This window comes from Gracilinanus agilis, chromosome 2 (genome assembly GCF_016433145.1).
Source record: "Gracilinanus agilis isolate LMUSP501 chromosome 2, AgileGrace, whole genome shotgun sequence".
NCBI classification, from domain to species: domain Eukaryota; kingdom Metazoa; phylum Chordata; class Mammalia; order Didelphimorphia; family Didelphidae; genus Gracilinanus; species Gracilinanus agilis.
The window spans coordinates 679424905-679438558 of record NC_058131.1 but is presented as its reverse complement, the minus strand read 5'-3'; the positions used below and the strand labels follow the sequence as shown (position 1 = coordinate 679438558).

The 13654-nt window shown below is 35.8% G+C and overlaps 1 protein-coding gene across 1 annotated transcript in view; it reads left to right on the top strand.

Moving 5' to 3' along the window:
• The window catches only part of NEO1 (neogenin 1), a 199360-nt gene that overhangs the window by 113273 nt on the left and 72433 nt on the right, over window positions 1-13654 (top strand). Inside the window, exon 8 of the mRNA XM_044660264.1 lies at window positions 10401-10555. Within this exon, the coding sequence (XP_044516199.1) occupies window positions 10401-10555 (155 nt within the window). The remainder of the gene's footprint in view (window positions 1-10400; window positions 10556-13654) is intronic.

Genomic DNA, 13654 nt, shown 5'->3' with positions numbered 1-13654 from the left:
GATGGATAGATAATATGTAGGTGGATGTAGATATGCCGAGATCCCTTTGGAACAAGGAAAGAACTGATAAAGATTTAAGATTAGAGAGTGAGGATGATGGTAGGGCACATCTGTCAGCAAAGACTGAAATAAGGATCATCAGTACAACGTAGAGGACTGCCTTTTTGAGCAAAAGGGATACCTTCTCTTCTATGACTGGCATGAAGAAGGTAGTAAGGGATGAGATCAGAAAGGTCAAGATAAAGAAGAGGAAAGAAATCTCAAGGAATTGGCTTTACTTTTTTTTTTTCAATAAAGTATAGACATTCTTCTCTTCCTTCAAACTCAGATACCATTTGTAATGCTCCTGCACTTATTTTTCTAACTTAAATTAAAATTATTTGTGTGTATGTCTCATCTCACTACTTTCATTTTCTATCTTTGTTTTCCCATTGTTTAGTGTAGTGCTATGAATGGAGTAGGGGGCTTAATAAACAGTTGTGGAATTCATTTTCATTGACTATTTTCATGGAAGTGGAGCTATGCATATAAAAAGTTGAATGAATGAATGAATGAGGTTTTTTTTTTAAGTGCCTACCATTGGAAATGATAAGAACCTGAGGGTCAAAGTATAATAAGGTCTCTGAGTTCCTTCCTGATGTAACAGGGATAGAAAGTGAGTTGGGAGGTAATTCTTTTCATCCAGGAAGAGGGAAGGGGGCACTGGGAAGAAGGACTCCCATGGCACATACTCTGTTGGCTCTTCAATGCTCAGTTTGGGATATTAGGTTGAATGTTGACTAAGCCCAGAAATTACTTTGGAAACCACTCTTTCTTTTGTAAGTATTCTATAATTTAATTTGCTTGTTTTATTCTTTTCTCTTTTAAATCCAGCAGCACTTAATTCACTTCAAGTTATCTCCTGGATAGAATTTTTCAGCCTTTTCAAAATGGACTCATTTTACTGACCTTTTCAGATTGTTTAGAAGTGTTAAACAAATCTTTATGGTTAGCTGATCTTTTTCACCATATATATCTAGCTTTCTAACAAATTGAGTACATACATGATTCAAACAATTATAGTTGCTCTTCGGAATCTAGCACCTGTTCAATAGAAATTAGGCTAGAGCTTATGGTACTCTCAGACACTAAGTCCATCTAAAAACAGTATCTTCTAAATAAAAAAGCAAAGAGACTACAGCAATACTATATTGTATATATACTATACAATATGATCAGGTGATATTTATACCAAGAATGCAGAATGGCTGGCAATAATGCTGGCTCAGTATTTTAAAAACTGTAAACATAATTAACCGTGTTAATAACAAAAATCATTTCGTTATGTCAGCAGGTACAGAAAAAGATTTTGGCAAGATGCATCTATTTCTGTTTTGTTTTGGTTTTTTTAAACACACTGGAAAACAAATAAATGGGACTTTCCTTAAAATGATCTTTATCATCTATCTGAAAACAAGAGCCAGCATTATCTGTATTGGGAATAAGCCATAGAAGCCTTTCCAATAAAATTAGGAGTAGAGCAAGGGTATCCCTCATCACTGTTACTCTTTTTTTTTTTTAAAACCCTTACCTTCAATGCTATGTATTGGTTCCAAGGCAAAGTAGTGGTAAGGGCTAGCTAGCAATGGGGGTCAAGTGACTTGCCTGGGGTCATACAGCTAGGAAATAGCTGAGGCCATATTTGAATCCAGGCGTTCTTGTCTCCAAGCCTGGCTTTCAGGCCTCTGAGCCACCTAGTTGCCACCCACAAATGATAGCTCTATCAAGATAAGAAAAAGAAATCAAAAGAAAACATATAGGCAAAGAAGAAATGCAGTTACCACTTTTTGCATGCTGTATGATGTTTTACTTGGATAATTGTTATAGAATGAACTAACAAAACTAATTGAAACAATTAACTTCAGTAAATTTTCAGAATATAAAGTAAACCTACACAAATCATTAGTATTTCTACTTACCAACAATAGAATTTAGCAGTAAGCTATGAAGGAATTCCATTTCAAAGTCCAAAACATATAAAGTACTGGAAGCCATAACTACCAAGACACACACACAGGAGCTATATGTATACACAGTTGCAAAACATAATTTACCCAAAGGCATCTAAGTCATCAAAAAATATACCCTTGTTAATAGGCTCAGACTATATCATCAATATAATAAAAATAACAGTAACTATCTAAATTAATTTTCTTATTCAGTACCATTAGATGTTAAACTACAAAATGAATACTTTAGAGTGTTGGTGGGGGAAATACTTTTAAAATTCATATGGAAGAAAAAAAGGTCAAGAATATCAAGAGAGACTTCCAGGGTAAGATGGCTGCAGAGTAGAAGCAGGGCACTTTACTCTTCTAACCGACCTATACATGATATCTCAAAGGGACACAAAAAACAAATCCAGATGAAAGAAGGGACCCCACAATAGGGCGCAATATCGAAGGTATGTGGGATTTGGGCACTTCCACGCTATAAGGGGGGGAAATGGCTCCCATCAAAACACGAGCTGATCAACCCTCCCCCACCCCACCCACAGAACCAGAGTCAGAGGCTGCCCACCAGAGTTAGAGCAAGTAGGAGTGCAAAATCTAGCTTCTTGGCAGCTAACTGAAACCTCCAGGAGCTTACCTCTGAGAACAGCAAGATTTTAGAGTCCAGGAGGCTAAAGAGCACAGACCTTGGGTGCGGGTATGGAGTAGGGAGAGGCAGTGGACAGTGGAAGCAGCTCAGTGCGCTGAGACTCGGGGAAGAACCTCAGGTGGAAGAGCAAGTGTGGGCCAATTTCTGGGCTCTGGGCAGCTGACTAGGACTGGGGGCTTGACCCTGAGAACATCCAGACTAGAGAAGCCAGGAGGCTGGGGAGGGCAGACCTTGGGCTCAAGAGTGAAGCTGAAAGGGGCCGCAGACAGCAGAGGCCTAGCAGACAGTGGAAGCCAGGAGATTCACAAAGTAGCATTAGGTAAAAACTACTCCTTACCTCTATACACAGAAAGCCTGCCTGCCTCACTCAGATTTCTGACTGAGAAAGAAAAACCAGCATGATGATGACAAGCAAGGCCCAAGAAATAAGCACCAAAAAGACCAAAAAAAAAAAAAAAAATCCCTAACATTTGATAACTTTTACACAGAAAAAATCCAGAAAACAGAGGACAAAATAATTAAAGACATCCAGACCTTCACCCCAATATGAAAATTGGTCACAAGCTCTTGAAGAATTCAAATCTGAGATCATGAGAAAGATAGGAGAGATCTGGCAAGAAAACTGGGAAGTAGTTCAAAAAGAAAATAACAGTTTAAAAGGCAGAATTTCACAATTAGAAATTGAGTTTCAGAAATCAAATGAAACGATAAGCAAAATGAAGGCCAGAAATAACCAGCTGGAAGCCATAAAGAGCCAGATATACCAGACTGAGAAGGAAAACCAAAAGATTGTAGCCGAAAACCAGTCTTTAAAGGCTAGTATTGGGCAAATAGAGGCCAATGATCTCACAAGACAGCAAGAATTAATAAAGCAAAGTCAAAAGACTGACAAAATAGAAGGAAACTTGAAATATCTCAATGAAAAGATGACAGATCAAGAAAACAGGTCTAGAAGAGACAACTTGAGAATTATTGGTCTTCCAAAAAAATCAGAGACAAATAGAAATCAAGATATCATACTACAAGAACTTATCCAAGAAAACTGCCCCGAAGTCTTTGAATAAGAGGGCAATATAAACATTGAAAGAGCCCATAGAACACCCTCTATACTAAATACTCAGAAGACAACCCCCAGAAATGTAATAGCCAAATTCAAAAGCTTCCAACTTAAGGGGAAAAATATTACAAGAAACCAGAAAGAGATAATTCAGATATCAAGAACACTAATCAGGATTACACAGGGTCTGGCAGCCTCCACACAACAAGACCTGAAGGCTTGGAACATGATACTCAGAAAGGCAAGAGTATTGGGTTTTACAACCAAGGATCACCTACCCATCAAAACTGACTATATGGGGGCAGCTGGGTAGCTCAGTGGATTGAGAGCCAGGCCTAGAGACGGGAGGTCCTAGGTTCAAATCTGGCCCCAGACACTTCCCATCCGTGTGACCCTGGGCAAGTCACTTGACCCCCATTGCCCACCCTTACCACTCTTCCACCTATAAGTCAATACACAGAAGTTAAGGGTTTAAAAATTTAAAAACAAAACAAAACAAAAAAAAACTGACTATATACTTCCAGGGGAAAGTATGGGCATTCAACAAAATAGAAGATTTCCAAGTATTTGCACAAAAAAGGCCAGGACTAAATGGAAAGTTTGGTATCCAACTGCAAAAATCAAGAGAAACATGAAAAGGTAAATAAGAAAGAGAGGGAAAAGAAAGAAAACTCTTATCTTAAAATTTCCTTCTTCAAGGGCTTCCATAAAATCAAATTATTTATATTCCTATATAGAGAAAATATTATGTATAATTCTAAAAAATAGTATTCACTATTATAGTAATTAGAAGAATTAGTCATAGGGAGAGGTTGAGGTACTAAATGGTCTAAGATGATATGGGGGAGGGGAGGAGAAAGGGGGGAATAGAAGATGGCACCAAGAGAAACTTGAAGAAATAAGAAAAATAGGATAATCTATACCACACAAAGAGGGCATGGGAAGGGGAGGGGATAAGAAAGGGGGAAGGAAGGGGAAGGAGGGGAAGAGTGCATTATTAGGAAATACTTAAACCTTACTCTCAGTGGAATTAATCCTGAGAGGGAAGAATAGCTAGATCCATTGGGATATCAAATTCTATCTAACCCAGCAGATAAAGTCAGAAGGGATAAACCAAGGGGGGCAGTGGGGTGGGGAGTTCATAAAGGGAGGGGAAAAAAGGGGGAAGGGAATTCATTAGGCTTTAAAAAATAATAAGAGGGGAAATAAAAGGGAGGGAGTGGAAAGGGAAGTAAACCAAGGGAGGGGACAAGGGGGACTGATTTAAAACAAACCACTGGTTTAAAAGGAAATAGCGTAAGAAGAAGGGGTAGAACTAGGAGAGGACACCAAAATGTTGGAGAATACACAGCTGATAATTTTAACTCTGAATGTGAATGAGATGAAGGGAAGAACTCACCCATAAAACAGAAGCAAATAGCAGAGGGGATTAGAAAACAAAATGCTACCATATGTTGTCTAGAAGAAACACACATAAGGCAGGTGGACATGCATAGGGTTAAGGTCAATGGCTGGAGCAAAATCTATTGGGCTTCAGCTGAGAAAAAGAAGGCAGGAGCGGCAATCATGATTTCTGACTAAGCTAAAGTAAAAATAGATCTGATTAAAAGAGATAAAGAAGGTAATTACATCCTGATAAAAGGCAGTATAGACAATGAGGAAATAACAGTATTCAACATGTATGCACCAAATGGTTTAGCATCCAAATTTCTAAAGGAGAAACTGGCAGAGCTCAAGGAGGAAATAGATAGTAAAACTATACTAGTGGGAGAGCTAAATATTCCTCTATCAGATCTAGATAAATCAAACCAAAAAATAAATTAGAGATAAGATAAGAGATAAGAATGAAATCCTAGAAAAATTAGAGTTAATAGATATGTGGAGAAAAAGAAATAGGGACAAAAAGGAATATACTTTCTTTTCAGCTACACATGGTACATTCACAAAGATTGACCATGTACTGGGGCATAGAAACATGACAAACAAATGCAAAAGAGCAGAAATAATAAATTAACCATTTCAGATCATAATGCAATAAAAATAATAATCAGTAAGGCCACATGGACAGGCAAATCAAAAACTAATTGGAAATTAAATAATATGATTCTCCAAAATCAGTTAGTTAAAGAACAAACCATAGAAACAATAAATTCATTGAAGAGAATGACAATGATGAGACATCCTACCAAAATCTGTGGGATGCAGCTAAAGCAGTACTCGGGGGAAATTTATGTTAAATTAGAGAGGGCAAAGATCAATGAACGGGGCATGCAAATCAAAAAACTAGAAAGGGAACAAATTAAAAATCCCCAGTTAAAAACTAAATTAGAGATAATAAAAATCAAAGGAGAAATCAATAAAATTAAAAGTAAAAGAGCTATTGAATTAATAAATAAAACTAGAAGCTGGTACTTTGAAAAAATAAATAAAATTGACAAAGTACTGGTCCATCTAATTTAAAAAAGGAAAGAAGAAAACCAAATTATTAGTATCAAAGATGAAAAGAGAGACCTTGCCTCTAATGAAGAGGAAACCAAGGCAATCATTAAAAACTATTTTTCCCAATTACATGGCATTAAATATAGCAATCTAGGTGATATGGATGAATATTTACAAAAATATAAATTGCCTAGATTAACAGCAGAAGAAACTGAATACTTAAATAATCCCATATCAGAAAAGGAAATTAAACAAGCCATCAAAGAACTCCCTAAGAAAAAATCCCCAGGACCAGATGGATTCACAAGTGAATCCTATCAAACTTTTAAAGAACAACTAATTCCAAATACTATATACAAACTATTTGACATAATAAGCAAAGCAGGAGGTCTACCAAACTCCTTTCATGACACAAATATAGTACTGATCCCAAAGCCAGGTAGATCAAAAACAGAAAAAGAAATTTATAGACCAATCTCCTTAATGAACATAGATAAAAAAAAATCTTAAACAGAATACTAGCAACAAGACTCCAGCAAGTGATCATTAGGTTTATTCATTATGATCAGGTGGGATTTATACCAGGAGTGCAAGGATGATTCAGCATTAGGAAAACCATTCACATAATTGACCATATCAACAAATAAACCAACAAAAATCACATGATTATCTCAATAGATGCTGGAAAAGCCTTTGACAAAATACAACACCCATTCCTACTGAAAACACTAGAAAGTATAGGATAGAAGGGCCTTTCCTAAAAATAATAAATGGTATATATCTAAAACCATCAACAAACATCATCTGCAATGAGGATAAACTAGAAGCATTTCCAATAAGATCAGGAATGAAACAAGGATACCCATTGTTATCTCTATTATTTAACATTGTACTGGAAACACTAGCAGTAGCAATTAGAGAAGAAAAAGAAATTAAATGTATTAAAATGGGCAATGAGGAGACTAAGCTATCACTCTTTGCAGACGATATGATGGTCTACTTAAAAAATCCTAGAGAATCAACTAAAAAGTTAGTGGAAATAATCAACAACTTTAGCAAAGTTGCAGGATACAAAATAAATGCACATAAATCCATCAGCATTTCTATATATTTCCAACATAGCAGCAAGAGTTAGAAAGAGAAATTCCATTTAAAATCACCCTAGACAAAATAAAATACTTAGGAATCTATCTGCCAAGGCAAACACAGTAATTATAAGAACACAACTACAAAACCCTTTCTACAAAATTAAAACTAGATCTAAACAATTGGAAAAACATTGATTGCTCATGGGTAGGATGAGCTAACATAATAAAAATGACCATCCTGCCCAAATTAATTTACTTATTTAGTGCTATACCTATCAAATTACAAAAAAACTTTTGTACTGAATTAGAAAAACTATAACAAAGTTCATTTGGAAGAACAAAAGACCAAGACTATCAAGGGGAATAATAAAAAAAAAAATATATGAAGGAAGGTGGCCTAGCAGTACCAGATATTAAACTGTATTATAAAGTAGCGGTCATCAAAACAATATGATACTGCCTAAGAGACAGAAGGGAGGATCAGTGGAATAGACTAAGGGTAAGTGATCTCAGCAAGACAGTCTACGATAAACCCAAAGAACCCTGCTTTTGGGACAAAAACCCACTGTTTGACAAAAACTGCTGGGAAAATTGGAAAACAGTATGGGAGAGATTGGGTCTACATCAACATCTCACACCCTATACCAAGATAAACTCAGAATGGGTGAATGACTTGAATATAAAGAAGGAAACTATAAGTAAATTAGATGAGCACAGAATAGTATACTTGTCAGATCTCTGGGAAAGGAAGGATTTTAAAACCAAGCAAGAGTTAGAAAAAATTACAAAATATAAAATAAATGATTTTGACTACATTAAACTAAAAAGTTTTTTTACAGACAAAACCAGTGCTACCAAAATTAGAAGGGAAGCAACAAATTGGGAAACAATCTTTATAACAAAAAACTCTGACAGGGGTCTAATTACTGAAATATACAAGGAGCTAAATCAATTGTACAAAAAATCAAGCCATCCCCAATTGATAAATAGGCAAGAGACATGAATAGGCAATTTTCAGATAAAGAAATCAAAACTATCAATAAGCACATGAGAAAGTGTTCTAAATCTCTAATAATTAGAGAAATGCAAATCAGAACAACTCTTGAGGTATCACCTCACACCTTGCAGATTGGCTAAAATTACAGCAGAGGAGAGTAATGAATGTTGGAGAGGATGTGACAAAATTGGGACATTAATGCATTGCTGGTGGAGTTGTGAATTGATCTAACCTTTCTGGCTGGCAATTTGGAACTATGCTCAAAGGGCTTTAAAAGACTGTTTGCCTTTTGATCCAGCCATAGCACTGCTTGGTTTATACCCCAAAGAGATAATAAGGAAAAAGACTTGTACAAAAATTTTTATAGCCTCACTCTTTGTGGTGGCAAAAAATTGGAAAATGAGAGAATGTCCTTTGATTGGGGAATGGCTGAACAAATTGTGGTATTTGTTGGTGATGGAATACTATTGTGCTAAAAGGAATAAAGAACTAGAGGAATTCCATGTGAACTGGAAAGATCTCCAGGATTTGATGCAGAGTGAAAGGAGCAGATCCAGGAGAACATTGTACACAGAGACAGATACACTATGGTAAAATCAAATGTAATGGACTTCTGTACTAGCAGCAGTGCAAGGATGCAGAGCAAAGCTGAGGGACTTATGAGAAAGAAACTAGCCACATTCAGAGGAAGAACTGTGGGAGGAAAAATATAGAAGAAAAACAACTGCTTGAACACATGGGCTGATGGGGATATTATTAGGGATGTAGACATTAAATGATAACTCTAGTCCAACTATCAATAATATGGAATTAGGTCTTAGTAATACATGTAAAACCCATTGAAATTGTGCATCGTCTAAGGGGGGTTAGGTGGTCTTGGAAAGGGAAAGAACATGAAACATGTAACTATGGGAAAATATTCAAAATTAAAATTAAAAAACAAAAAAAATTAAATTTGACTCAGTTCTCTATACATTTGAGAAATGAGAATTTTATCAGAATAACAAAAAAGAATATCAAGAGAATTAATTAAAAAATGGAAAGTAAGGGAACCTGACAGTACTTGATCTTAAACTATATTACAAATCTATAATTATTAATTACTAAAACAATTTAGTACCAGATAAGAAATAGAGATTGATAAGTGGAACGGATTTGTTATACAAAGTACAGAAACAAATGAACCTGTAGCCTAGTGTTTGATAAACCCAAAGATCCTAGCTCTTCTGGTAAGAAGAACTCATGGTGACAAAACCTGTTAGGAAAACTGGAAAGTTATTTGACAGAAACTAGATATAGACTAACATCTCACACTGTATATACCAACACAGGTTCCACATGAGTTCATGATTTAGACATAAAGGATGGCATCATGAACAAATTAACACAGCCTAGAAGAAATTACCTATGAGATTTATGGATAGGACAAGTGTTCATGACTAAACAAAGGATAGAAACATTCACAGGAAGAAAAGTGGGCAATTTTGATTACATAAAATTATAAAGTTTTTGACACAAAAAAAACCCATTCAGCTATAAAATTATAAGAGAAACTGATAAAAGAGGGAAAATCTTTCTGAAAATCTCGTTTCTTAAAATTTTTGAGGAGCCCGATACAAATTTATAAGAATAATAACCATTCTCTAATTGATAAATGGTCAAAGAACAGCAAAGGCTAGGCATTTGGGATTAAGTGACTTGCCTAGTATAACATAGCTAGGAAGTGTCTGAGGCTAGATTTGATCCCAGACCTGGCTATTTACACTATGCTATCTAGCTGCCCCCTTTTCACCTTTCTTAAAAGGGAGAGAATTTGGAACTGGAAATAAAATTAAGTTGATTTAAAAAAAAAAGAAAAGAAAAACCTAATGACAAGTAGAGTTCCTATTCTGTTCATAATGGAAATTAAGATGATGTGTCAGTATTACTAGCCTCTGAGCTCTCCCCCCAAAAATGATTCCCAGCATATTAGCAGATGTGTTCCACATTTCTATCTTGACAGGACACCTCATTTCACCCTGAGTTTTTTTTACTCATACACAGTGTCTGTCACTTGAAGTTAAGGTAACACACTTCAAACTTAATGTTTGTACAAACAACGAAAATTAATCTGTAGATTTTAGAAGTTAATGGATGTTATGCTTCTTGCCTTTTTTCTTCCTAAATTCTTTTACTAAAGTGAACGAATTGAAAACACCAGCCATCCAGGAGAAATGCAGGTGACCATTCAAAACCTGATGCCAGAGACGGTGTATGTCTTCAGAGTTGTGGCACAAAACAGACATGGTTCTGGAGAGCGATCCCTACCTCTGCGGGTAGAGACCCAGCCTGAGGGTAAGCATTTCTAACCACTGAAGCCACTGGTATGGAGAAATCCTTGGTATGCGGTAGAGGAAGCTCAGAATCCGGCTAGGGAGAGAAGGTGTAGGGAATGATCAATGGCGAAATTATGTATTGACATAATTACAAATGTCGTGGGAGTTTAGAGGACTTCCCCACAAATGTGGGAATCAGAACTTGTATGGAGGTGAGAACTGACCATGGCAGGACTCTCATGGGAGGACGTGCTTCTGAGCACACAGAGACCACACTTAGCCCAGGGCCTGTCCCTGATGAGCTGGGTCACTTTTACTGGATCTCTCTTTAATTCTTTGAACTTCCTCATCTAAAAATGAGGTCATTGGCCCAAGTGATCTCTAAGGCCACTCCTTAGTTTAAACCTGTAAATCAGATAGATATCTTTGTAAATCTGTTGTGCTATTAGTATTTGTGTCAGAACAGGAGGGCTTGATTAACATTTTCTAATTATCACATAATTGTTTATACCTCAATCCTTTATCATCACTGATTATCCTATGATTGAGTACTTCTTTGGAAAATTACAGTGCCTAAATCAAGTCCATCTGGAAAAGAAACTATTATTTGTTCTCTACTGCAAATAGTAAGCTTCTCTTTTAGAACTATTCCAAGTAAGTCATTTTTTATAAAGTATTCTTTTAAAAAGAAATACAAATACATATAGTCTTGAATTAATCGCACATTTCAAACTCCAGATGGACTTTTCAAAAGTTGCTGTTAACATTTTTTACTATGAAAGTTCCATTATAAATCCACTGTCCATGAATTAATGTCATATAAAATGGTTCAGAACAGTATGAAATTCTAATTCATCTCCACATTTTTTTAAGGAGCTCAGTTAGGAAAAAGAGATAGAAAAAAATATTATCCTCTTAGAATCCTACAATACCCAGATTCAAAGAGCCTTTCGACTTCATGTGGTGTAGCTCTCTCATTTGAAGATGGGCAGATAGTTACCTAAATAGATAGATGAAGCATTTTTCTTGGAGGAGAGAATTGACTCCCAGGAAAGGAAATTGATTTGTCTAAAGTCACAGAGACAGTAGACTGCCAAGCTAAAGACTCAAACTCAGTTTCTCAGACTCCAGATTCACTGGTTTTCTTTTATACTATGCTATTTCTGTTTTGCATTTTCATTTAAATTTGTCAACTTAATGTCCTTCTTCTGTTTTCACATTTACTCAGAACAGTATCATTCAAAATCTAGTTGTAAAATGTCATGTAAAAACCTTAATTACACATTGGACCTTTATGGGAAAACTCCCTTTATAGGCTCCCAGAATTTGGTTAAGTCTATAATATTTACATTTAATCAAAAGAGAAATTATTTTCTGTAATCCCTTGTAAGATCCAATACCTCTTCAACATAACAGTATCTTAATAATGAGCAAAATTATGCTGAAATCCAGAAATTATATTAGAATCCTGACTATTTTCACTATGGAAAACAAGCCTATGATATACATTCAGTATAATTAAAGGTGACAATGTAAAGGAAATATGTTTGCGAACCATAACAGTGATGGACAAACTGCGACCTGCGGGCCAGATGCGACCTCCTGAAATATTCTATCCGGCCGCATGACATTATTTCTAATCTGATGAACACAATGAGTAGGATACAGTACAATGAAATTTGGAAAGAGTTGCCTTAGAAACAGACTGACAGATGAGCATTTCCTTTCCTTTGGCCCCTCTTTAAAAAGTTTGCCCATCATTGAACTATAACATATTTCTATCATCATAATTCTCATCATTTGCTACCAAAAGAAAATACTTAGCCTACTTCCCCTTAAAAAAAAAAAAGTTACACTTAGGATCATAGATTTGTAATTAGAAAGAACTTCAGTGTTTGACGGGATATGGCAAAATTGAGACACTAATGCATTGCCAGTGGACCTGAACTGATGCAACTATTCTTGAGGGCAATTTGGAACTATGCATACCCTTCGATCTTATAATACCACCACTAGGTCTATATACCAAAGAGATTAAAAAATGAGGACGGGACCTATTTATACAAAAATATTTATGTTGGCTCTTTTTGTAGTGGCAAAGAATTAGAAATTGAGGGGCTATCCATCAGTTGGGGAATGGCTGAAAAAACTATAGTATATGATGGTGATGGAATACTTCTCTGCTGTAAGAAATGATGAACAGGGTGATTTCAGAAAAGGTAGAAAGACCTACATGAACTGATGCAGAGAGAAATAAGCAGAACCAAGAGAATATTGTATATAGTAACAGCCATATTATACAATGATCAATTGTGAAATACTTAGCTCCTCTCAGCAATAGAATGATCCAGGACAGTTCTGAAGGATTTTTGACAAAGAATGCTGTCCACCTCCAGGAAAAAAATTGTTGAAGTATAGATCAAAGCGGACTTTCTGGTTGCAGCAACAATTAAGTCTAATAGTGTGATCGTGCCGCTATAAGTGGAGAAAATATGTTGTAGATCTCATGAGTTGTTGTTTAATATAAGTCAGACTATTGTTATCATAAACCCAATATCGCCAATACGGTTGTACAGGATGGCTTGAAGAGCTGCGGTATTGGCGTCTGTGCGTCTGTACCATCATCTGATGAGTATAAAAGATGAATTCCTACACCTTCCCAGCCGATAAAGCGTTGGAATAAGTTGTTGGCTGAGACTGAGATAATTATTGTTAATAAGAAGGTAGTCAGATATTTGAAAAATCGGGTGATACAAGGATCGGAATGTATGTATCACAGTGAGAATTCTAAGATTGATCAGGTTACAAACAGGGCGATGAGGATGAAAATAATGGAAAAGAAATCAATTTTAAAGCTTATTGAGATAGAGAATATGTGGATTAAGAATCAGTGTCAGTTGGTGATAATTGATTCTTGGCCATTATAGATAAAGGTGAGAAGAGGAAAGAGGCTGGTAAAGAAGGCTAGTATAATTATGTTTTTGCAATGAGATGGAAAGTATTTTGTTTTATGAGGGAATAATAGGTTGTAAAGGATTGGTATTATGAGCAGTGCAATGGATAATAAGGTAGTCGAGTTGAGAATATGGTTGATTATTTTTCTCTTTAGTTTATTTGT